Source organism: Vanellus vanellus, assembly GCF_965231255.1.
Source record: "Vanellus vanellus genome assembly, chromosome: 1".
NCBI lineage: Eukaryota > Metazoa > Chordata > Aves > Charadriiformes > Charadriidae > Vanellus > Vanellus vanellus.
In genome coordinates this window covers 59,278,503-59,304,187 of record NC_138905.1, presented here as the reverse complement: position 1 = coordinate 59,304,187, position 25,685 = coordinate 59,278,503, and the positions used below count along the sequence as shown (strand labels likewise).

Genomic DNA, 25,685 nt, shown 5'->3' with positions numbered 1-25,685 from the left:
TTAAGCATTATATCTACATCACCCTTAAATACCTCCAGGGATGGGGACTCCATCACTGCCCTGGGTAACACGTTCCAACGCCTGATGATCCTTTCAGTAAAGAAATTCTTCCTAATATTCAATCTAAACTCCCCTTGGCGCAACCTGAAGCCATTTCCTCTTATTCTATCACCTGTTACTTGACAGAACAGGTCAACCCCCACTTCTCTGCAACCTCCTTTCAGATAGTTGTAGAGAGCGATAAGGTCTCCCATCAGCCTCCTTTTCTCCAGGCTAAACAACCCCAGTTCCCTCAGCCGATCCTCATAAGACATGTGCTCCAGACCCCTCACCAGTTTGGTTGCCCTTCTTTGGACACACTCCAGCACCTCAATGTCCTTCTTGTGGTGAGGGTCGCGCTACAGCAGATGAGGACGAGTGCTGTATTAGCCCCCCCCAGGCAGGGTGATGCCGGGACACACAGACTGGGGGTGTGGGGAGAGGAGGCTGCCCACCCTGCCCCAACCCACTCGCTCTGCAATCCCCCCCCCCCTTCCTTGTCCGACCCCGCTGCCCCCAGCGCAATGAGCATCTCCTGCAGCACCTGGGCTCTGCCTGCCGTGGGTGCTGGGCTGAAAGGGTTACGGAGCCAGGCGCCCTTGGAGAAGAAGTTGCTGGACATCCTCTTGTTTGTGCTTAGTTATCAAGACGCATCAGGTGACTTCCTTCTGGTCCCTCGGGGCTGCAGGGGAGGAGAGGGTGACAGCCGGGCTGGGAAGGGAAGCGCGGCTGTGTCGCAAGAAGTTTGTGCTCACACTGAGGTCAGCGGTTTGGCTGCTCACGTGGCATGGCGGTATAAAGCTGAATGCGGGAGCCAGGCTGCCCAGCTCAGAGGCTTCACTGTCCTGGGAGCAGAAGGGAAGGAGGGAAGCGTGAGCACAAAAAAGCAACAGGGAAGCGGAGGAGTGAAACGAAGCGGCGAAACATGGAAACTTCCCAGACACACAGCTCCGAAAGGTGAGAGTGGGACAGGAATGAGAGGGATTTTTTTTTTTTTTTTTGCCAGAAGAGTATTGTTTCTCCCCTTGCTTTTAGGCATGCTGTTCCTGTTTCTGCTCTCCAGGGAAGGGCATGCTCCTGCTTTCACCTCTGGATGGAGTCTGTCAGTCTTCCTTGCTCAGGACAGTGTTTGGGATGCTGGAGCTCCCCGGTTCCCACCCGCGGCTCTCGGGCACGCTCGGCTCCTTTTCCTGCCACCCCAGGCTCCCCGCTTTTTTCCTAGAGAGCCAAGATCCATTTTGCCAGAGGAGAGCAACAGCACTGACATCTGTTTTGCTGCTTTTCCCCAGCATGTCCAAGGACCTGTCAGAACTGATGAAGGAAGCCACCAAGGAGGTGCACGAGCAGGCGGAGAACACGCCGTTCATGAAGAATTTCCAGAAGGGGCAGGTGTCGCTCCACGAGTTTAAGGTACGTGGTAGCAGCATTGCTTGGGGATAGGATTTCCCTGCCAGGAAATACGCTGTTAGATCAGACAGGCTGCACGGCGATTAAAGGAGGGAGGATGGGGACGGCACAAGGAAGGAGGTCCTTTGCTTTACAGCTGTCTGGTATCAGCACCTCCTGCGCAAAACATGTTCTTCAACAAACTCCAGCACCTTCAGGTCTTACTGGCTCCTCTTGCAGAAGGCAGGGCAGGACTGTGCAGATCAGGGTGGGCAGCCAAGCTGAAACGGGGTAAGAAGACAAAGAGGTTGAAGGGATTGATGTAATTGTTTTTCTCTTTCCTCATGTTAATTATTGGCAATGATAGTTAAGGGAGGTATGGCTATGCAGATACATGAGTGGCTGAAATGCCCAAAAGATGGAGAACGCTAAGTTTACCATCCTCTAAGCAGCTACAGCTAGAAATAATGATGGAATAGTAAGAAGGTGAGGCTGCGGGATCATCTCTAGCATGGAACTTTGCAATGTTTCAGTTGTCACTTGGGTTATACCAGAGCTGAGATCGTGAACAATAATAACCCAAAGGCAGACTGAGTTTGAGCAAGCCGTGTCTGCTGCTAACAGGTTCCTCCTACCTGTTGCTTTTCTTACGATAAAAGAGAAATATTTGCAGATATTAGTCTGCACCTAACCTGGCTAGATACACAGTTCCTGGGATCTGAGCCACATAACAAAGCCATGAGCAAAACCAGCACACACCTGGGCCAGAAATTCCCGGGAGGATATAGGATGTGACGCATGGGCTTGCAAATAACAGCTAGTGATCCAACCTGTGGTTTAATTACTTTGTTGTTGAATTGTTCCTTGGCAAATAAATCCACAAGAGTAGGAAAAAGACTACTTATTTCTGACAGGTCACATTCAGGATACTTAGTCAAGCATAAGTTTAATCTCAGGTGCCGACTTCCTGCTGTTAGCAATGCAGCACTGGTTAGGCAGTGAACTTTGAGACAGGCTGGCAATAACGTAAAAAGTCAGGCCTTCAGGAAAACCCCTCAGTTTCTTAGAAGATATTTACGTGCTGGCAGGGGGAGCGAGATGTGACGTGGGTTTTAAAAAGTAATGAGGTTTCAAAAGCCACGTTTCCCATTAAACCACTACGTGCCTCTGAAAACAACCAGTCAAGTTATATTTTCTTCATTTGTTGGGCAATGTTCCTGTATTTTGTTTCTCTTCCAGTAAGCTGGATAACAGGTTACTGTTTAAAAACCTCTATTTTTGTTTACTCTCTTGGCAAATCTATATATCTGCCCTGACACGTGATGCCCCAGAATCCGAATATTTGTTTCCACAACCAAGCCACTGCCCAAGCGCTTATCAAAGCCCTATTTGCTGGCACAGTGGGGAAAAGTTGACACGGCAACTCTTTTACGGCAAAACTGATGGCTTTGTGGGAGAGTAAACTGCTTTCTCTCCTGCCATCAGTGTGATACCCCCCCTCCCCAAACCTGACTCACCTCTACTGCAATACCTTCATGTTTTATCCTTTGCTGCTGATAAGGGATTCCAGTGTAAGGAAGGGGTGGTGTAGGTGTAAATATGTATACAGCCTCGGAAAACAGCATGCCCAGGGAAGGAAAGAACACAGCTGGATTGTCTTACGCCACGTGGAAAAGCTGGCAGATAGAAGAAAGTATCGCGTAAGCTGGGGAAAAACAATAACAACGGTTTCAAAATAGAGAGGAGAACACACAGCCTCACAGCGCCCCTTCACAAAGGCATCTTTCAGAGACAGGCTGCGCTTCCAGCCCCCTTTTATCTCGGCTCCTCAGGGCAACCAAGGAGGCAACCTCACTTGCAAATCTGAATGGGGAGGATGGTGGTGCCTCAGTTCCCAGGATGGTGGGCTGCCAACAGGACAAGTACGTTGAAAAATAAATGGGGTGTGTCGTCGTCTCACAAGGCCCCACAAAGGGAAGCCACATCTTGAAGCATTCAGATTTGAACAATGCACCAGAAAACATACCTTGGGGAATACCCTCTCTATTGACTGAGGGAACGGGGAGAATAGACCAGGCATGATTTAATAGGGGTCCAGTTTCCATTACATCAAGCTGCAAGACCTCTAACTTGAAGGTGAAGGCAGCGGCTTTTAAGGGCAGGTAAGACCAATTATCTGTGGGAAAGGGCTTAGGTTTTACCTGGTGCTGCCTCAAGCAGAAGGGGAAGGGCTAAATGGTGTCTCACTGCACCTTGCAACTCTGTTTTCCACATGGGAAACCTGCAACATCACAGATGTGCATGACTCATACTGGTTCTGCCCATGAGTAACTTTTTTGCTAGCAGGATTTGCCCCCAAAACTTGCAGACAGACAGATGCACCTGTAGCTCATCCTCTTCCTTCTCTTTCAGCTGGTTACGGCATCCTTGTACTTCATCTACTCTGCTCTGGAGGAAGAGATTGAACGTAACAAGAACAACCCAGTTTATGCCCCTGTGTATTTTCCGGCGGAGCTGCACCGGAAAGCTGCCCTGGAGGAAGACTTGGAGTACTTCTACGGCAGCAACTGGAGGGAAGAGATCCCATGTCCTGAGGCTACTCAAAAATATGTTGAGAGGCTCCACTACGTAGGCAAGAACCACCCAGAGCTCCTGGTCGCCCATGCCTATACTCGGTATTTGGGAGACCTCTCTGGGGGGCAGGTGCTGAAGAAAATTGCCCAAAAGGCCCTCCAGCTGCCCAGCACTGGAGAAGGGCTGGCTTTCTTCACCTTCGATGGAGTCTCCAACGCCACCAAGTTCAAGCAGCTCTATCGCTCCCGCATGAATGCCCTTGAGATGGATCTTGCCACCAAGAAAAGAGTCTTGGAGGAGGCCAAGAAAGCATTCCTGCTAAATATACAGGTGAGTAACAACCAGCCAGCCCTGCCTGCCCACACCCTCTCTGAAACAAGGTAACAGCTACAGGCAAAAGGCAAAGCCGGTGTATCTGCTGTGGGGCTCATAGGAAGTTATGGATTAGGGCAAGCTAGTCAAAGTTGGATGGCTACGCTTGTCTGACCTGGGAGTCTAGTAAAGGGCTGGTCTCTGAAAACCTCTTCTCCCTTCCCTATGGTTGAATTCAGTCTCTTCTGTGTGCCGTTATTCAGATATGAATGAGGGCTTATACTGGGAATGGGGATCACCACCTATCTGTTCTACCTCTGTAGTACAGCTCCACAGGTCCTCTGTGGAGGCTGATGAGATGCACAGGTACCTTTCTTTCCCATCAGAACACGGGCAGTAGCTTTCTCCTGAGCTGGAAGCTTCAGTGAGAACCTGTAAAGTGAACAAGGACTGTGAAAGACATGCTCTTGACCCCACAGGCAGATTAAGACCTGTGCAAAAAGTGCCAGGAAACTTGGACTGAAGGCTTGTGTCTTCCTCTAGTTCCTAAAGGGCCTGGGGCTGGGGCAAGGGGTCCAGTGAAAGAAGAAGAGGAGGCCACATAATAAGACAATGTTCCCTCTCCTCAGGTGTTTGAGGCGCTGCAGGAGCTGGTGTCTAAGGGCCAGGAGAATGGTCACCCTGTGCAGCCGAAGGCAGAGCTTCGCACGAGGAATGTTAACAGATCATATGAGCATGGTAAGACACTTTTACAGGCAGGTGTTTAACATTGCTCCTTGTGGTTTTGTTCTCCTCTCTTCCTCTGTTCTTTGTAAAAGACACCGAGAAATGAGCGTGAGATGCTTGCCCCATCTCTTCTCCAGACATCAGCAGGTAGTGCAAGGAGAGGCACTGGTGTGTGCAAAGCTTCTTCTAGACATGACTGAGCAAGGATGACACGTGGGTGCTCTCCAGAAACAGTGTCAATGACGGACCTTTACAAGAAGAGACTCCCTTCTCCTCCTCTTAGGTTTTAACAAGTGTAAGGTTAATTCACTACATGAGTTTTGACAATAGGGAAAACTGGCCTTGAGTTCACAGAAGCAAAGGGTGCAATTTTGGGCCCAGCAGATCAGCCATGGCGCTGTGACGCTGACAGAAGATTCTTCCAGACACACAGCCCTATCAAACAACCTGTGCTTTCGGAGTAAACCTCTCTCTGGTCATTTTCCTGCCTTCCAGAAGTATTTACTGAAAACATTCCTGAAAGCGTGCTAGGTTTATAGTGAGCATTGTTTGGGATGGTGACACATAACCAGCGGGGAAGTGGGGATGTGCAGGCAGCCCATCAGTTTTGCAAAACTGAAAAAGCTCCATCTACTGGCAAGCACCCATCCCAAACCGGGCAAAGCCCCAGCAGCGGCTGCAAGCAGAGCCATCCCTTTTCAGGGAGTCAGGCTTGTAACTGGGCGAGGAGCAAGCTCGGATGTTTAGAGGAGAGCGATTTCCCTGATAACGTATGATTCGAATGAAAAAGCCCTTATGATCTACCCATTCTGAAACTAAAAGGGAGATTTTTCAGCACGTACTGGGTTGAACCACAGTCTTCCCATGGCAAAGAATGAAAAGCAAACCTCGTCTTGTGCATTTCTAGGCAACGAAGCTTAAAACAACTTCTTTGGGGAAGGCAGTAAAAGCTGTGTGTGAAACTTTGCTGCTCCTTTCCCAATACACTCGTAAAAGTAGGATTTTCAGACAAGTTTGATGTTGGATGAGGAATCCCACCCTGAAGTTGTACTGGGAAAACAATTTGTCTGGCATGCTAAGGAGTACCTGTATAAGGTCATTAGATGCCTAACCAATTAAATCAATGACAAATAGGAGACAAAATGCCTTTTAAAATTCTGGCTCAAGTATTTGACTGTCTTCTGCACACATCAGGGGTTTGATGGAGCTGGGCAGTGCATTTATAAGGCTGTAAGGAGACACGGGAAGATGACAGCGCTCACATACAGGCAGAGGGATTGTGAGCCTTTGTGATCCCCACGTCAAGTCTGCGCTTCCCTTCCTCACCGACCCCAGGAGAGCAGAACCTGCTGCCGCTGTTTCCCGCAGCCCAACTGGGCCCTGGGCTTCCTCCTCCTCCCCCTCACAACTCCAGCAGGGCCTGCTCTGGCACTTGAGGAGAGCAAGCATGGCATACCGGCAGCTTCTCGCCTCAACTTCTTCTCACCCACCTGGTTTGCTTTTTTTTTTTCCCCTTCCCTATCTGATCTAGGTCCAGCGCCTGGGAAAGAAAGTGAGAGGACAAACAGGAGACACACCGACATCATGCCCACCACTCCCCTGGTGCGGTGGATCCTGGCGCTCGGCTTCCTAGCCACGACAGTTGCCGTGGGCTTATTTGCCATGTGAAAGAGCAGGACCTTCGCCTTCTCTTCGTGCCTTCCCTCACCCTGAACTAATCCACCTTCCCCAGTCCTCGTGAGAGAAATCCCCCCTGACTGGGTACTGTGATCTTGGCTCTGCCACTAATATTAGGAGACTTTTCTCCCCAGAAATCAAGAGTGCGCTCTAAGGGGGTTCAGGCAAAGCCCTTCCCGTGCTTGGTGTGAGCTCTTCTCAGAGACTAACTTTATCACCAAAAACTAAGGGTAGAAAAGGCTAAAAACAATGGCCAAGAATTGCTGTTGCTTTACAGAGTGCCTGCAAAAATCCTACAGGATCAGAAACACAGCTTTGACATCTGTCTCTCCTCAGAAATACGAAGCTCCCCGGAGCTCTGTTTGCTCAATTTTTTATACTGCTAGATAATACTGTGATCACTTTTTCTGTGGAGCCACACAGCTCCTGTGCGTTATAGACTGTTTTATATGACACTAGTAGGTCTTTGTTAATCCTTTTTCCAATCATTGTTGTTTTTTAAAAAGCAGAAGACGGTTGTTGAAGATACAGTGTCATTCTCTTGTCTGGTTATTAATTTATACACATAATAAACTTCAATGTAAAGTCTTCAGGCCTGGTGTTTCCTATTATTAAAGCCTTAACTGGGGAGAAAGGAGGTGTCTTTCTTCCTCCTAGTTTTATGCCTTTTGGAGCTGCTGCCTCCACAGACATGACAATAGACGAAAGTGGGAGCTATCATCAGAGCCAGACTCTGCTCCCACTCAATGCTAACAATAACCTGTTACAAGCTGGGGCAGGTTTCTTCAGCTCCTACACGCTGGTCTCTATTTCTAGAAATGGCACCAAATTCTGTAAGCGTACAAAGTATTTTTAAGGGGCCGAAGCCGTCCATAAGAGCTGGTTGCTATTCTATTAAAAGCAAAAGGGGACGGGACCCTCAGCCGATCTAAACCAGGACAGCTCTCCCTGACCCCTACCAGCTAAGGGCTCCATTACCAGACTGCCTCTGTGAGAACTTCAGCAAAGCAAGTATGTTTTTACCACCCAGAAATGAAATGCACACTAGGTTTTGATCCTATGAGGCAGCTAAATGGGAGACAGCAAGCATGCAACTGCATGCCCTCACCGAGGTGACAAACCACCCCAACTCCCAGGACTCGGCACACACGTGGCATTGCTAAAGGTGCTCCAAACACACAGCACTGCTGGAGCAGCCCACGCACACAACTTGCTTTCCTCCCCTTTTGCTGAGGCAGATCTGGAGGTCTGGCTTGGTGGTCAGCCACTGTTATGGTCATAGGCCCTATCCACTTCAGAAGGTCTTCTAACACAGGAGCCACTATAGGAGAGGCTGCAGTTCAGCTATGGCACAGCAGGTACCAACAAAGCCATTGTCTCTCACCTCGAGTCCTTTCCGCTCTTTCTACCAGAAAGCCTCTGTGATCAACCTGTCTCCATGATGCTGCCTGTTCTGGCTGTGACCTTAATCCCAAAGACACGCTTTCCTACTGATCTTTTAACGACCAGCACTGACTCTGCTCCAAGAGCAAGAATCAGAAGGCACGTCCTGCTGAGAAGCAGCAGTGGGAAAGAGGGACTGTCATTATTCTCAGGCTCTTATCTACCCTATATCCCTTCCGAAATCCCCTTTAATACTTTTCTATTCAGACCCATTTACCAAATCCTGGTAGAAAAAATAGTTAATTCTTAAAAAAGATAGTTAGATATTTGAAAAGCAGGGATATGAGGCTTGATAGCTATTCAGATACAAGAACTTATTAATTCAAATTTATAGAAAGTTCTACCTATTCAGTCCCTCTAACCCACCCCAACTAAATAACTACGTTTATTCAACCACGCTGAATAACTAAATATACCAAACATGCAAACTGCTTAATGCCCATGAGCTCAGAAATGCACTCAGCCCCTCTCTGCTGCCCAAAGAGACAATAACTGTGATTTTAAAGTTAGAAAATCTGGATTCAGACTGACATCATCCCCTCCCTGCTCATGGCAGAAGAGGTATGGTGCTTTGAGTATCTCACAGCCATTGAGCTATCACACACTGAAGGACTCCAGACTGAGCCTAAAGCAGTCTTCAGAGGTGAAGATTAAAGCTTTGCTTGTACTCATCTATGATCTTTATGAACACACCTGGTTTCTCTGCAACATACAAGTTGGTTTCTCTGCAATGAGATGGTCTTTATTTTCCACCTACTACAGTTAAAACCTCCCTTGCAACGCACTACTTTTCCCAGCTTTGTTTTCATTTAGGACGTGCATTACCACATTCTTGGAACGCCAAAAATGCTCACCCAATGTCCTGCCACCCTTCCCCCAAAACTTACTACTAGTCAGGAGAAAAGCATCCCAGACAGTGCATTCCCTGGGGTGGCAGCAGCCTGTTGGCAGGCCGTCAGCCTTGCTGCTCAGCCTCTCTCACCCCTGTGGCCCCAGCCAGAGCTCCTGCCCACCATAGGTTGCCCAGAGAAGCTGTGGATACCCCATCCCTGGAGGTGTTCAAGGCCAGGCTGGGGGATTGGAACTCAATGATCTTCAAGGCCCCTTCCAACCTACACCATTCTATGATTCCCCCCACAGTACATCCCACCCCATCCAGTGGGTTTCTCCTGTGCCTTGCCCTCCATGGCCGTGGGGCTGCTGCAATGCGGCCAGACAGGCCCCAGCCCAGGCCCAGGCCCAGGCCCAGACAGCCCCAGGCCCAGGCCCCTCCTGCTCCCAGAGACACCCCACTCAGGCCCTGCCACCCCACCAAGCCCTCCAGCAACAACCTCCAGCTGCCCCCCAGGGAACTTACAGCAGTAATTTATTTTATTCTCGATAACTAACGCCTCCGCCTCCCACCCCGGCCTACAGCGGCCACGCCTGCCCCCCGTCGCTCCCAGGCCCCGCTCCCGCCGCCTCAGGGCGACTAACGCGCCCCCCCCCCCCGCAATGGTTTCACCCGCGCACCCCCCCTCCGCGCACCGCCGCAATGGTCCCGCCCGACCGCCATTTCGCCTCCCCCCGCCCTTCTCTCCCAGGTTTCGCGCCAAACCGGCGGGAGGGAAGGGTGGGGGAGAGCGCCCCGACCAATCGGCGGCAGAGGCGACGCCGCGCTCTTCCTCTCGGGGCGGGGCGTGGAGAGCGGCCGGGCCAATCGGAGTGCGCGGTGGCGCTGGCGGCGGCGCACCCCGCCCAGCGGTTTGGTTTCCGCCGCGCGCAGTTTTTGCCGCGAAAAAGTTGTCGGTGGCTTCCCGCGGGCAGCGAGGTGCGGAGCTGGGTCGCGCGTGGGTATTTGAGGTGTGGGATGCCGTGGGGCACTGGGGGTGGGGGACGGGGCAGTTCGTGGGGCGCAGTGCAGCGGAGGGGTCGTGCGTGGGGTGTTTGGGGTGGGGGGTCCCGTGGGGCGCAGGGGGTGGGGGAGGACGACGGGGGCAGCGCGTGGGGCACAGTGCGGTCGCGCGTGGGTTATTTGGGGTGGGGGATCCCGTGGGGCACAGGGGGTGGAGGAGGACAGGGGCAGTGCGTGGGGCGCAGTGCAGTGTGGTGGGGGAGGGGAGGGGGAGGGGAGGGGGAGGAGCATCGCGTGGGGCATTTGGTGCGGCGGGAGGAGGAGGAGGAGGAGGAAGAGGTCGGGGCTGACGGTGGGCTCTCGCCCCCGCAGGGGAGCAGCAGTCGCCATGTCCGGCTTCGACGACCCCGGGATTTACTACAGCGACAGTTTTGGGGGCGATGCGGCGGTGGACGAGGGGCAGGTTCGGAAGTCCCAGCTGCAGAAGCGGTTCAAGGAGTTTCTGCGGCAGTACCGGGTGGGCACGGACCGGACGGGCTTCACCTTCAAGTACAGGTGCGGCCGCGACCCCGCCTCCCCCGCTCTGGCCGTAGCCCCGCTCCGCTTTGCAGGGCCCGTGGGCTGCTAACCCCCCTCCCGCCGCGCGCCCCAGGGATGCCATAGCACGTGGCAGCATTTCTCTTCCCACAGGCTGTAAAGAGCTCTCTGTCACCGTAAGAAACGTTGCTCCCATTTAAACCTCATAGGAAAACTGAGGTCTGGTCTCCTCTCAAATTTTTAGGCAGCCAGCCAGTGGCAAGAGGCAGGAATAGAGGGATCCCCACTGCCAAACTGGCACCTAGTTCTGAAATTCAAGGTCTGTCTTCAAGTCCTGGTGTTTTCTGGGCTGGAGTTTTGTCTGTGTCTGTGAAAATCAGTACAGCACTGTCCGTGTGCACCTTCTGAGGCTGTGAAGGTCCCTTGGGCCACCCCTTTGCCTGTGCAGCTGGCAGAGACGACCGTGAGAGGACGTCCAGATGTATCATACAGGGGCTGGGACAAGTCCTCACCTTTCATCTCTGCGTTTCTCGCATCCCAGCTTTTTTTAAGGAAAGCGTTGCCTGCTATGTTATTACTTCCTTTTTTTTTTTAATTACATTTTAGGTATAATAGGTATCATTTTGCATAGAATTTTTCTAATCACGTATCTGGTCTTGTAACTCTAATAAACAATCAGTGCTACACTTTACATTGTCACTGTAACTAGTGATGTCCCTGGTCTTATGTCACATTTCAAAGTGGGTTTGGGTGAAAGATTTACCCAGGTCCCTCTACGCTTCTCTTGGCGCTCCTCCTTTTTCCTCCGTTTGCTTTCCAAACCAAGGACCCCCTGCTTGTCATAAGGTCACTGTGGGTGACTGGTGCTTTCTGCCCTGCCAACCTTTACCGCTTGCTGCCTTCCAGGGATGAGCTTAAGCGGCACTATAACCTGAGTCAGTACTGGGTGGAGGTGGAGATGGAAGACTTGGCCAGCTTTGATGAAGATCTCGCTGACTATCTGTACAAGCAACCAGCGGAGCACCTGCAGCTGGTAAGGATGGAGTGGGTGGGCAACCTGGCGCGCTGACATCATCACATCGTGAGAGCAGCCCTGATGACGCACTGTAATATACCCCTAATAGCCGAGTTCTTCCCTTTCTAGTTGGAAGAAGCAGCAAAAGAAGTCGCAGATGAGGTCACCCGTCCTCGTCCTTCGGGGGAGGAAGCTCTCCAAGACATCCAGGTCATGCTGAGATCGGATGCCAATGCAGCCAACATCCGCAGCCTGAAGGTGAGGTGAATCCGCCGCCACGCAGAGCGGTGAGTGGCAGGGCTTGCTAGTGTGTGGATGTGATGGCAGGGAAGCTTTCGGCACTTCTGGACATGGGCCGTACACTAATTTTTCGAGCAGGGATGCTCTGCAGCTTAAGTCTGACTGCAAAGGACTGTTATTACTAGTTCCTGCCGTGGAAATGTTATTGCTATTAGCGATGTTCTACATACAGTGTTTTGTCCTTTTCTCTTTTGTTTTGAAATCAGCATGGCTGAAGTCACGCATCCTTCCCCTGCTACTCTAGAACAAGAGAGTGACATTGTCAAGAAGCGCAGGCTTTTTTGTTCGGGCACCTTAGTCCCAAGAATGTGGGACGCGTAGCTAAGAACGAACTGCGTCTCTTTAGCACCTTGAGTTTCTCATCCATCCTCCAGTGACAGCTTTCTCACCTTCCCTTCACCTTTTCCCTTTCAGTCCGACCAGATGTCCCACCTTGTGAAGATCCCTGGCATCGTAATTGCAGCAACCCCTGTGAGAGCCAAAGCCACCAAAATAGCCATCCAGTGCCGCAGCTGCCGTAACACCATCAGCAACATTGCGGTGCGCCCGGGCCTGGAGGGTTACGCTCTCCCCAGGAAATGCAACACGTAAGGACTGATACGGGAATGCTGGTGGAGGGAAAAAGGCTGTGTCCTCTCCTCCTGCTCCTCCCCGCCATCCCATGCCTGCTGCATAGAGTCAGCTCCCTGTCACACACAGCAGAAGCATCTGCGCTGCTTTCTGCCTGCCCCCTTCGTGTTGCCCTCATGCCCGTGTGCACCTGTGGCTTGCAGGTTTTAGCTCCAGTCTGTCTGCAGCCACACTGGTTGTGGTGCTGCATGACCAGTGCTGCAAGCTGTGTCGGTCAGCTGTGTCTGGGGAGTTCTTTATAGCTGCAGGAAAGGCATGGACCTGTTGGAGCAGGTCCAGAGGAGGGTCACAAAGATGATCAGAGGGCTGGAGCACCTCTCCTACGAGGACAGGCTGGGAAAGAGAAGGCTCCAGGGAGACCTTATTGTGGCCTTCCAGTACCTAAAGGGGACTTTACAGGAGAGCTGGGGAAGGGTTTTTTACAAGGCATGTAGTGATAGGACGACGGGGAGTGGCTTCAAACTGGAAGAAGGTAGATTTAGATTAGATATCAGAAAGAAATTCTTCACTTTGAGGGTGGTGAGGCACTGGAACAGGTTGCCTGGAGAAGTTGTGGATGCCCCATCCCTGGAGGTGTTTAAGGCCAGGCTGGATGGGGCTTTGAGCAACCTGGTCTAGTGGGAGGTGTCCCTGCCCGTGGCAGGGGTGTTAGAACTCAATGATCTTCAAGGTCCCTTCCAACCTAAACCATTCTATGACACTTTGCCTGTTGTACCTACAGGTTCCTTCTTGCCTCCAGCTGTCCCATAATGCTGCGTTAAGCTACTGTCTCAACTTCCTATTTAGTGCTGATCTTTTTCAAACAAACTTCTTGCTTCTATGTTCCCCCTCCCCGGGGGGGGGGTGGGGGGTGGGTGCTGTTTTGCGTTACCTTCTGTAGGGATGCTTTGCTACCAACTTTCAAATCCCACTTTACAGCTCCTGATGCCCGTGCGAGCCGTGGGCATCAGGCTGCTGCTGTGCTGCAGCTCTCGCGCCGACCAATCCTGGCGGGTTGTGTCCTCGAGCTCGTGCCTGCCAGTATTCGTTTTCTGCACCTTATCTCTAATGCCGTTTGAGAGGCCTTTGGGATGGGGACCGTTCTTGAGTGCGGTGGGTGCAGCACCTGGCTCCTCATCCTCCACTGCATGAGTGCATCTGCACTCTCGTGTTACCCTCCCGAAAGCCCCGTCCCCGCCTGCGTGGAGTCAGGCGTCGGTAGTGATGTACTGAGATGGCAGCAGGACGTGGAGGTGCTCCTCGTTTCGAAGAGCTTGTAGCCTGGCGGGGCAGATACGTCTCGAGAGACTGGGAGGTTGATGGCAGCCTTGTCACATTGCTAATTGCTTTCCCACCAGGAACCACTTAGCATTTGCTTCGTGCGTGAGGTTATAAAGAAAAATGCCGTGCCATATCGCTGAGTCTGTACTGTTACCTTCTGTGTAATTAATGAATTGCCTTCCCGCTTTTAGCGAGGAGGGGGGAGGCAGGGTGAGTATTCAGGCAAGCGTCACCCCGTCTTTGGCTTGTTCTCGTGCCTGCTTTTGCCGGCTGCTGAAGACAAGACAGAGGGCTTGGGGAGCCTCTGGTTCGGCCCTGCGTGACTGCCCTTCTCGCCTGCTGGGCACTGCTCGCGGGGGTGGCTGCTCTGGGCCCTGTCACCGCCGTCCCTTCTACAGGGGGGCTCCTAGAGGTGGCTCTCGAGTGCCAGCAGCCTTCCCTGACGGATCTCTCTGCACAGAGAACAAGCCGGACGCCCAAAGTGCCCGCTGGACCCCTATTTCATCATGCCAGATAAGTGCAAGTGTGTGGACTTCCAGGTCCTGAAGCTGCAGGAGTCCCCAGACGCTGTGCCACACGGGGAGATGCCCCGACACTTGCAGCTGTACTGCGACAGGTACCAGCGTGGTCTCCCCACCTCACTCTTCCAGGCTAATGGGTGCTGCTGGTGCCATCCTTTCCCATGCTACCATCCTTTGCTGTCCCCTTCCTCCTCTTAGGTACCTGTGTGACAAAGTTGTCCCGGGGAACAGAGTCACTATCATGGGCATCTACTCCATCAAGAAGTCTGCCCAGAGCAAGAACAGAAGCCGTGACAACGTGGGTGTGGGCATCCGAAGTGCTTACATCCGTGTGGTGGGCATCCAGGTGGACGTGGAGGGCTCAGGTGAGGGCCACTTTTGGTGCTCATCTGGTCTGTGTTGGGATGACCCCCTTCCTGAACAAGGTGGTCCCTCAGCAAGGGCTGTATGAAATCACAGCCTAGGTCCTTCTCTGCTGCTTATATAGCAAAATGTTTGAGCCAATCCAGGGGTCTAACTTGCCCTGGATGCTCTATAGTCATGTCCTGTGTGACTTTTTCTCAGTGATATTAAATGAGGCGGCGTCAGTCTGAGTCCTCCAGGGTATTTAAGTGCTTTTATCTTATTGATCTTAGTGGAAATCTGCTAAGCCATCCCTGAGCATGTAGGCTGAAGTCGATGGTTAAAATTGAGCTATGTATTTAAAACATGGTCCTGACTGTAATTCTCCCTCTGGTTCCTCCAGAGCTGCTTTGCCCAAGATTCTTGCTTTTTGCTATCAGCTTCCAAGGACCGAGCCTGCCTTGCTGGGGTAGCTAACACCTACCCTTCCCGCCTGGTGGCACTTAGCGTGATTTTTCAGGAAGGGATTTTGGGGGTAACAGGTGTGTAATTTGCTTTAAAACATCCATTTGTTCAATGTTGCTTCATTCTCCTCATCCCTGTACAGGACACAGCTTTGCTGGCTCAGTGACTCCTCAAGAAGAGGAGGAACTTCGTCGCCTCGCTGCCATGCCCAACATCTATGAGATGATCGCCAAGAGCATCGCGCCTTCCATCTATGGCAGCGCCGACATCAAGAAAGCCATTGCCTGCCTCTTATTTGGAGGCTCTCGCAAGAGGTGGGGAAAAGTGAGCCTGGTGGAGAAGAGAGAGTGGTGGCAGGGTTGTCATGCACGGCACAAAGCCCTCGTGCAGTCTTCTGTCGGTACTACCAACCACCTGCCACATGTCGACAGTGCTTGGTTATCAAAACGAAGGCTCACCATCCCTCCTCTTTTTTTCCCCACCTTATTGCATCAGGCTCCCGGATGGACTGACTCGCAGAGGAGACATCAACTTACTGATGCTGGGTGACCCCGGCACGGCCAAATCCCAGCTGCTGAAGTTCGTTGAGAAGTGTTCACCCATTGGGGTAGGTGGTGTAGTACGGCTCGTTTTTTTTTTTTTTTTTTTCCTTCTGCTCCCTGCGTAGCACCAAAAACCAGACCGTGATCATAGCAGATCCCTGCCTGTGCATCCGCATCTAGACTGGCTGGCAGAGGGGCGAACTGCCGTTTCTGGTGCTAGGCTGGAAGAGATGGGGTGCAGGATGGGGGGAGGGGGGCGGGGGGAAGCAAGTAATGCCTTTCACTATGGCGTGAGCCAGGCTATTTGCAGATGTCCAAAGATGTGACTGGTGCTGCTGTTTATTGTTGAGACTTGATCAGTGGAGGGGCTGGCTGGTCAGGACAAATGAATTGGACTGCATCTCAGGCACGGACCTCCAGGCTGAGCCCAGGCATGAAATTATATTTTCAGCTGTGTTTTCTTGTAGGCTCTATTAAACTCAGCCTCTGACTGCGTTGTTCCCTCAGGGAGAAAACAAAGCTAATGCAGCAGCCCACCAAACAATGAATCACTCCCTGTTCTGTACTTAATACCTGTATTTGTGTGTCTGCAAGCCCTCTGGTGTGTCACAGCCGCTTAGTCCGAGGCCTGGGACTAGGCAATAGTCTTGCTCTGTACCCAGCAAGTCTGCTTTTGGTGCGTGCTGAGGAGTTTCCCTGGAGGTCCTTGTGTTTCCTCCGGCAGCTCTGGATTTTGCAGTGCCGGGGGCGCTTTGTCCTCCAGCTGGAGCGGTGGGCTCCTGGGTCCCACGGTGGCTGACGTGCTGTCCCCTTCCTTGTCCCACGTGCTGCTAGGTATACACCTCGGGGAAGGGCAGCAGCGCTGCCGGCTTGACAGCTTCGGTGATCCGCGACCCTTCCTCCAGGAGTTTCTTCATGGAGGGAGGAGCCATGGTGCTGGCAGACGGGGGAGTGGTGTGCATCGATGAGTTTGACAAGGTACCTGTGGGGCTGCCTGCGTGGGAGTGGGGAAGAGAGCCCTTGGGCTGCCAGCTGCTCCTGGGAGAGCCTAGAGCTGCAGGAGAAAGCGAGGCAGCCTCAGGAGAGTCACTCTTTCTTTTGGGGAAGGTCAGGGCATGGGGCTGCAGGGAAGTTCTGGTTACGCCTGCGCTCCTGGGCAGAGGTCCCAGCAGAGCTTTACCTTGGAGGTCAGCATTGGTGGGTGTGTGCCTGAAGTCCAGTGGAGGTGACTGATGGTGACTTTTTTCCTTCCTGCCTTATTTCCCCCACCTTGGATGAGAAGATGCGGGAGGATGACCGTGTGGCTATCCACGAGGCTATGGAGCAGCAGACCATCTCCATTGCTAAGGTGAGCTGTGGGCATGCATCGCCCTGGGGCGGCAGCCTGACTTGCCACTGGGTTTCTGAGAGCCCAGCAACCAGTGGTCATGCATCTTTTTCTAGAATTGCCCATTTTAGAGTCCAGGCAGTGGGTTTGGTGGTTACTAGTTTCTCTGATCTGAGACAGGTCAGCCCTGCCTGTAGGCTTTGGGTTGTCTTCCCTCAGGCAGCCTGAAGTTAGCAGGACTGAAATGAGCTCCCTCTGCTCTGCGTGTCCTCTGCCCCTCTAGATTTAGATGTCCCCGTGTCACAGCCTGCTTTCACTGTTTCTTCCTTCACACTGCTTCCCACCCCCTCAGAAGATATACAGAACCTGCCTGACATCCTGGTGTCAGGTCTTTTCTCAAATCAGAGTTTTGCTTCATTTCCACTGCTCAACCTGGTTTTTGTAGCACCTGCTTCCTCCTGGTCGCTCTGGCTCACCCCTCAGCTGTTCAGTCCCTGGTAGAAGAGCACCCACCACAGCTTTTCCTTGCTGGTCGCTTCTGCCCTGCTACCTACAAGCCTGCACTTTGGCCCCAGAGCTGCCTGGGGAGACTCAGCTCTGGCTGCCCAGTTTCTGGCTTAGAATGCAAACTTGGGGTGGGTTCTTGTGTGTCCTTGCCCTTGACGTGAGGTTTGAAATGAAGTTACTCAGAGCTCAAGCCTCAGCTGAAGCCAGTCCTCCTCCAGAAGGACGTGTGGGTCTGGCCCCATGTAGCTCCTGTGCTGACCCCTTTCCAGTGTGACATCATCACACAGCAACTGGGTGCTATGTAAAGGGTTTTATTTAAATGCAAGTGATTGAGGGTGAGTCCTTGCAAACTGCTTTGGATCTTTCACTATGAGTTAATAGCCTTCTAGCCCTGCTGTGACATGGATATGGTCTTGACCGTTTCTCCTTCCCTCCACAGGCAGGAATCACAACCACACTCAACTCCCGCTGCTCAGTGCTGGCAGCTGCCAACTCTGTCTTTGGGCGCTGGGATGAGACCAAGGGCGAGGAGAACATTGATTTTATGCCCACCATCCTGTCCCGATTTGACATGATCTTCATCATCAAGGACGAGCACAACGAGGAGCGAGACATGGTGGGCTGGGGCATGTGGGTGCAACTGGGACTCGTGGTGCCCCATTTTTTGGGGAGGGGGAGGAAGTGGGGTTTCTAGCTCCCTGACTGCCCTCTGCTCTCCCAGACGCTGGCCAAGCACGTGATGTCCTTACACGTGAGCGCCTTGACGCAGACCCAGGCTGTGGAGGGCGAGATCGAGCTGAACAAGCTGAAGAAGCTCATCTCCTTCTGTCGGACGTGAGTGAATGACTTTTTGGCAGTGCCAGGGCTGCAGGGTGGGAGGCAGTGGTGAGAAGCGAACCACGCAGCTGATATCTGCTCTATCTGGGTGACCTTTTTTTCACTCGTGCCTGGGAAAAAGGGAAGTGAGAGCAGCTTGCAAAGGTGCCACAGCATGGCCCAAGAAAGCAAAGGATGCCTGGGGGGCCCCCCTTGCCCAGGGGACCCTCCCCGGTGGCTGCCATCTCCCGCTCCTGTTCCCCCTTGTAGGAAGTGTGGCCCTCGGCTGTCGGCAGCGGCGGCGGAGAAGCTGAAGAACCGCTACATCCTCATGCGGAGTGGCACTCGCCAGCACGAGCAGGAGAGCGACCGCCGTTCTAGCATCCCCATCACCATCCGGTGAGCAACCCTGCCCTCCTCACCCCACCGAAACCCTCAGGGTTGCATTGCTGGGTGTCACTTGGGGCAGCCCATGAGGGGAGTTAGTGGGGTGCTGAGGTTTTAGGGAGCCCTCTGTGAACGGGGCAACACTGGAGGTACTGTGGGCAGGAGGTGCCTGGAGTGGGGTAGGTGGGGGGGTCAGGGGGAAGGGGAGGATGCCTTGGAGCCACAGTAGAAAGCAGGGAACATCTCCTTTGGCTACAGGCAGCTGGAGGCTATTGTGCGCATTGCCGAGTCCCTGGGGAAGATGAAGCTTCAGCCCTTCGCCACCGAGGCAGATGTTGAGGAGGCCTTGCGGCTTTTCCAGGTGTCCACGCTTGATGCGGCCATGTCGGGCAGCCTGTCAGGTGAGGGGGAGACGCTCTGTGCTAGGGGAAGGAGGGACGTGCTGGACCCGGCTGCTCAGGTCAAGGAGAGCCAAGCTTCCCTCCCAGGACCAGGCTGGCAAAGGGGGAATGTGCTACCAGGCACCCCCCAGGCAGGGCTGGACCTGCTTTCTGGGCAAAGGCAAAGCAATGCCTGTGTCAGCAAGAAGCCATCATGGCTGTGAGACAGTGGCTCACAGGGAGAGCAATGACACCGAGGGTCTCCGCCTGTGCTGGGCAAGGGAGGGATGGTCTCGCCCCATGTGGTGCCAAGGGCAGAGTCCAGTGCTGGAGGTGTTCCCCGACCTGTTTGTCCTCTAATCTCTTCCCTGTGGGGGTGGAGAAAATGCCTCCTTGGGAGGCAGTGCAGCACGAAGGGTTTCAAGGACGCTCCAGCAGTCAGGTCCACGTTCAGCTGTGTCTTTGAGACTCCACAACCTTTGATGGTGGCTTTGCTCATGGGTTTCCTAAAGGCTCCGAGACATGCAGTTGTGGTGGGACACATGGGAAATGGGCACTCTGGCTTTGAGAGTGACATCTGGGCAGTGCAGAGAGCTCACACAGCCTGTCCTTGCAGGGGCAGAAGGCTTCACGACGCAAGAAGACCAAGAGATGCTGTCTCGCATTGAGAAGCAGCTCAAGCGCCGCTTTGCCATTGGCTCTCAGGTGTCGGAGCACAGCATCGTCCAGGACTTCATGCGGCAGGTGGGCCAGGGACCCTGCGGAGGGTTGGGCTATGAAACCAAGCGTCCCAGTCTGCCTCTTAGGGGATCAAACCCATTCCTCAAGAGGTGGCTAGAGAGCCTTTTGGTCATACCTGCTTTTGAAGCTGTTTGTAGGGAGTGGTGTACAATGTGAGTAAATTGCAGAGTATAAGGAGAGTGAGGTGAGAACTCAGTTTTCTGCAAAAGCACTGAGGTTTGGGGTTGTTCAGATAGTTTGGGGTCCTACCTTTGAAACATGACATTGGTTTGTGAGACTGGCTGCAGTCAGAGCTGAAATAGTGAAAGGGGAAAGGAGTGTCGGTGCCTGGTGCTATTGGGCTCCTGCTCTCTGGAGAGGCACAGCCAGGCTTTAGCAGTGGTTGCAGGTTGTCACTGGGCTCTGGTGAGTTTTTCCCTGCTGGCTCATCTCCCCATGTTCTCCCCTTTTCCAGAAATACCCAGAACACGCCATCTACAAGGTGCTGCAGCTGATGATGCGGCGGGGAGAGATCCAGCACCGCATGCAACGCAAAGTCCTCTACCGCATCAAGTGACATCCCCGTCCCATGTGTGGGGAGGAAACCGCTGCTGCCTGTGGGCAGAGAGCCCTGTGGGGTCTGTGCCTGCTCCAGGAAGAAGTTTTTCCTTGGGGAGCCAAACAGCCCTGAGCCTCCCTCTTGAACCAGGGTTTGGGGCAGTCGGGGTTCCCTTGGTCTGCTCTGTCCATGTGTCGCATCAATGTTTCTTTGAACCTGGCAAGCTTTTAGTTTGTATTAAAATAAAAACTGATAGTGGTAGCCCAGGGTCTCTGGCTGCCTGGAGGGACAGAGGGGACGTATCCCCTTACCCCGTTGGAGGCAGTGCAGGATTTCAGTTGGAAAGACATTCCTCCTGCTCACCCTGTGTTTGCCTTTGCCCAGTACCCACCCTGGGGACTTGTGCTGGGATACGGACCTGTGGGCAGCACGGGCAGCACAAACAGCCCTGAAGGCAGAAACTTATATTTCTCACTTGGGATTTGATCTGTCTATTAAGACATAAAGCCTGTGGCTGCAGGCTGCCCTGTTGGGTCCAGCCAGGCAGGAGGCACCTTACCTGGTCGCTGTGGCCAGGCTGCTGCCATCTTCCCCATCTGCCAGCAGCAGTGAAGGAAATGACCTGCTGTTCCCTGCTTTGAAGCTGCTCTTTGCTTAACCCTCCTTCCCATCTCCCAAGGACTGCCAGAAGCAAATACTCTGCCCTGCAGCATATAAAGGGCTGTGTGAAAGCCTTGCTGGAGTCATGGGCAGAGTCCCCCGCTTGTTTCGTGGGGTAGAGTCATGCCACATGAGGATGGGGATGCAGGGTGATGTCCAAGAGCTGTGTGCTCTCCTCCCTGTGCCTTTACCACCTTGTCTGTGTGCTGGCAGCCACTGGGAGGGATGTCCCGCTCCCCGGGAGCCTCCCCTGGGCTTTTTGCCCTGGGTTGCACTTGTGCAGTCACTCGCCCTTCTGGGTTTGCTGCGTGACCTTGTGCTTGTCAAACTCTGTGGGTTTTTGTCACTTATAGCAAAGTAGTATTGGTTCTCTTAAGTGGCCTCCCAAAACTGGGAGATAAGAGTAGGTCCCTGCCCTTGGCAGCTCGGCGAGTTCATGTATGTGAGAGTGCTGGTGTGGGACACTGAAGACAGCGCAGTGTTGGGCATTGCAGGCAAGCGAAGCTGCTGTGGGTGCCGGAGAGGTTGCTGTGTCTGCGAGTGACCTTCAGGCTGAAAAACACACCCCGGGAGAGTCTTCATTAGCAAAAGAAACGTTCAGGGCCAGCAGAGGGTACCAGAGCCTTGAGGATGCTGGGCTGCGGTGCTGCACACAGGGCTGCCTCCTCCTCCGAGAGGGGAAACTAAGAGGTCCTGGTGGGATGCAGGATGCACCCAGCCTCACAGCTGTCATACAAAGGCTGGGCTCCCCTGCGACCCGTGGGGGCTGAATAGTATGCCCGTTTGCTTCTGTTTGGGTGTTTTGAGAGGTGCATGGTGCCCTCGGGACATGGCTGGAGCTGGTTATGGGGTCAGGGGTCCACCTGCAGGGAATGGGGCAGTGGCGGCCCTGATGAGATAGGCTGTGCTTTGGAGAAACAGCCTCCTGCTCTTCATCCTCTGGTTTTTCAGACGGGCCCGACATTTGCGGAGGGCTGGAGGGAAGAGGAAACTGGCCCATGGGCTCCCTGCCGGGATGGGTCTCTGGAAACCTCTCCACAGTGATTTTATTGTATTTTTCGCAGGTGCCAGGCACCTCCTAGGACTTCTTGCGGCAAGCAATGCTGACACAAAAGTAGGCACCTTTCTTTTCCCTTTTAAAAAAAAAAAAAAAGATGCCTTCTCTCATCACACTGGTTCCTGGCTGGGGATGCAGCTTCCCTGAGCTGCTGCTCCAGGGAGAGGATCAGCTCCATGGAGGAGGAATAAGTGGAAATGAGAATAATAGGGCCAGATCCTCACCTGGAGACTGAAGTTCCCCAAAACTGCCAGTGTCTGCTTGAAAGCATCCCACCCCCTTCACAAACTCCTGCGCACCTGATCAAGCACTTGATATTGCAGCATCAGGAGGTGGCCTGTTAGAGCAGGGTCAACACGGTCCCAAAGCAGTAGCATGCTGTAGTAACGGTCCTACAGGTCTCTTAGCCCCTGCCACCCTTCCCCAGTACCTCTGTCCGTGCTTTGGTGCTGCTGGCAATACCCACCTATCTATGGTCCCTCTTCCAGAGGTGCAGCAAGAGCAAAGCAAGCAGGGAGGTGAGTATGGGATTGGTACCTACAGCCTGCTGTTAATGCTGCCTATGGAGGAGGCTGGGAGCCTCTGTTCCCAGGCTTGGAAAGAGCAACCAGAGATGTGCTGCCACTCAACAAGGCCTGGACAGGCTAGAGTTGAGCGGAGAGGAACCTAGTAAAGTTCACAAAGGCAAGTGTAGGGTCCTGTACCTATATAATAACCCCATAAACCAGTACAGGTTAGGGGTTGACCTGCTGGAAAGCAGCTCTGCGGAGAAGGACCTAGGAGTCCTGGTGGACAGTGAGTTGACCATGAGCCAGCAATGTGTCCTTGTGGCAAAGAAGGCCCATGGATCCTGGGGTACATTGAAAAAAGTGTGGCCAGCAGGTTGAGGGAGGTTATCCTCCCCCTCTGCTGTGCCCTGGTGAGGCCACATCTGGAGTACTGTGTCCAGTTCTGGACTCCCCACTTCAAGAAAGACAAGGAAATGCAAGAGAGAGTCCAGTGGAGGGCTATGAAGATGATCAGGGGACTTAAGCATCTGTCTTATGAGGAAAGACTGAGGGACCTGGGTCTGTTTAGCCTGGAGAACAGAAGGCTGAGAGGGGATCTCATTGATGCTTACACATATCTAAAGGGCGGGTGTCAAGAGGAGGGGGCCAGACTCTTCAGTGGTGCCCAGAGACAGGACAAGGGGCAATGGGCACAAACTGGAACACAGGAAATTCTGTCTCAACACGAGGAAAAAGTTCTTTACTTTCAGGGTGACAGAACACTGGAACAGGCTGCCCAGAGAGGTTGTGGAGTCTCCTTCTCTGGAGATATTAAAAACCCACCTGGATGTGATCTTTTGTGACCTGCTGTAGGTGAACCTGCTTTAGCTGGGGGGTTGGACTAGATGATCTCCAGAGGTCCCTTTCAACCCCTGCCATTCTGCGTTTCTGTGATGGAGAGGCGCTGGGTGGGGAAAGAGTGTCCTGGGAAGGGGACTGGGGAGGGGAACGCAGTGCAAAGGGCTCCATTTCCATCACTCTTGCTTTCTTCTTTGCTTCCCTCCACCTGCAGACTTCCCCCAGGCTGTCCCCTGTGCTGGAGCAGTAGCATGTGGCTGGATTTTGGCTGCTGACCACCAGTGGTGGTCATGTGGTGCTCACAAGTTTTACAAGAACCAGCATCTCAAGGTACATCAAGCTAAACTGCGTGTTGGCAGGTGCGGAGGTCGGAAATTCTTTTTGTTGGTTTTGGGTTTTTTTTTTTGTTGTTTTCATGACATGATAGGGAGCAGAAGTATATTTCCGTGACGGAGATCAGAATGATTGATCTCTTCGTGCTATGAAATGTGTTGATTATATGGTACGAGGTTATGTAAGTGTACGTACAGCTTAAAACAACATTGTTTAGCAACTAATGTATGCAGCTCTATCACAAGAAGCGGAGCTGGGATGTGCGCAACTGACATTATCTTAGAACTTGAGATCATTGATTAGTAATGGCTTGTTTTGATCATTGCGCTGCAGATGGAAATTTTGGGAGGGAAAGCAGTTCTCTTTTGGGTAGAGTGGTAGTGCTTGGTGGTATCTACTTGATAAGGGGTTGGTGGTCCTCCTGGTGAAGATGGCCAGATTTTTGCTCAAATGGTAGCTACTTGATAAAGGAATGGTCATCTTCCTGGTGAAGGTGTCTCTTACTGGTCATCCCTGACATTTTGGCGTGCCGAGACTTGGGACAGAGTCCTTGTCTGGGTGTCCTTAGATGACCAAAAATATTGTTCTCAAATCCAAGGCCAACAGGGAGAGTAAAACCAGACAGATGTAGCCACTTCATATCTGAGCAGTGCAGCATTCCCTTACCTAGCCTACAGAGCTGACCTTGTCCCTTCCTTGACTCAGGACTGTGTCACTGGCACAAGGGGCCTCTTCCCCACACTTGGCTTGTCTCCTTGGGAGGTACAGTTGGGTGAATGTAACCACCCCGAACCAGGCAGTTGACAGGGATGCTCTGGTGCCTTTGATTCAAAGCTTGAGCCTGTGTAGGAGCCACCCATCTCTTGCCACAACGAATTAGCTCCTAAAGAATTTGCAGGTTACATGTAATTCTGTATGAGATGTGTTAATCTGTGTGAGCAGAGGGGAGTTTCTCACTCCAAAGAGATCCAGTGCACTGGGCTCTTGCCAGCCTTTTTGGTTCTCCATGGGAGGGCCGGGTTGGGATTCATCTGACCAGGTATCAAGAGCTGTGTCTGAGCAAGGCGCTGTCTGTGTCAGGGCAGGGGAGACAGCAAGTTGTTTTATCCAAAATAAATGTTTAAAAGAAGCCAGAGAAGCCGTGCCCTGATTGCATTTGTTTTCTCTCTGTTGACTACGAAAGGAGGTCAGGGCAACTAGATCAAGTAGGTATTTTTGCATCATAGGTGTCTCAAACTGGGGAGATGTGCACGTCCTTCCTCCCTGTGTGCTGCAGGGGTGTATTGGAGGAGAAGGGCTTTGGTGAAGGCTTGCTTTGGACGGCTAACTTTGGGGCAGGTTCACTAGGTTTGATTCTCTTTTTTCTTACACCAAGCTCATCAGAATATCTCTGTGGAAATGTCAGTGGAGCTCCACTACTGTAAAATCTAGCAAAGCTGAGTCATCACATCTGCACCGCTCGGATCTCTTCCATCTACATGTAGGATGGGAGCTGTGGCAATGTAGCAACATAACCTCTGAGCACGTTGTGAGTGTCGCTTCCTCCATAAAATAAAACAGAACCGAACTGCAGAGTCCTAAGGGCTATTGCTCAAGGATGTGAGGTAAACACTGGCAAGTGGAATATGCTGATATGGGCAATGTGAGAAATGATCTGAGCTGGTCCACCAGGCACTGATCTCAGACAAAGGGCTCCTTCCCCCTTTCTGCTACTGACTTACTGGGCCAGTTGAGCAACCAACTTCATCTCCTTGTCTGTCTTGGATAATAACCTTTTCAGAGCACAGACCACTTCTTACCATGATTTTGTGTAGTGCTTGGCACAATGGTAGCCAAATTTCAGTGGCAGGGTCTACCTGCTGACATAAATAATATCAGCGTGACCTAGGGCCTCTCCAGCCCTTCCCAGGCTGAGAACTGATCTCCTGGAGGCAGGGGAATCCCTGTGCTTTGCTCTGGGCAGTGCCAAAAAAGACCAAGAGACTAAAGA

General features: G+C 52.6%; 2 protein-coding genes across 2 annotated transcripts; both read left to right on the top strand.

The window, feature by feature from the left end:
• Nucleotides 1-867: 867 nt before the first annotated feature.
• On the top strand, nucleotides 868-7,302 carry HMOX1 (heme oxygenase 1). The gene is made up of 5 exons (XM_082494050.1): nucleotides 868-996; nucleotides 1,329-1,449; nucleotides 3,838-4,329; nucleotides 4,941-5,049; nucleotides 6,569-7,302. Exons 1-5 carry the CDS (start codon nucleotides 965-967, stop codon nucleotides 6,703-6,705), a joined length of 891 nt encoding a protein of 296 aa, XP_082350176.1. The 5' UTR covers nucleotides 868-964; the 3' UTR covers nucleotides 6,706-7,302.
• A 2,634-nt stretch (nucleotides 7,303-9,936) lies between these two features.
• Nucleotides 9,937-20,549, top strand: MCM5 (minichromosome maintenance complex component 5). Its single transcript, XM_082496180.1, has 17 exons — nucleotides 9,937-9,967; nucleotides 10,364-10,546; nucleotides 11,435-11,561; nucleotides 11,673-11,801; nucleotides 12,258-12,430; nucleotides 14,194-14,349; nucleotides 14,453-14,619; nucleotides 15,204-15,375; nucleotides 15,557-15,668; nucleotides 16,438-16,581; nucleotides 16,886-16,951; nucleotides 17,877-18,053; nucleotides 18,159-18,271; nucleotides 18,524-18,652; nucleotides 18,899-19,041; nucleotides 19,637-19,764; nucleotides 20,216-20,549. The coding sequence occupies exons 2-17, from the start codon at nucleotides 10,380-10,382 to the stop codon at nucleotides 20,315-20,317; spliced, it is 2,205 nt and encodes a 734-aa protein (XP_082352306.1). The 5' UTR covers nucleotides 9,937-9,967; nucleotides 10,364-10,379; the 3' UTR covers nucleotides 20,318-20,549.
• The last annotated feature ends 5,136 nt before the right edge of the window (nucleotides 20,550-25,685 follow it).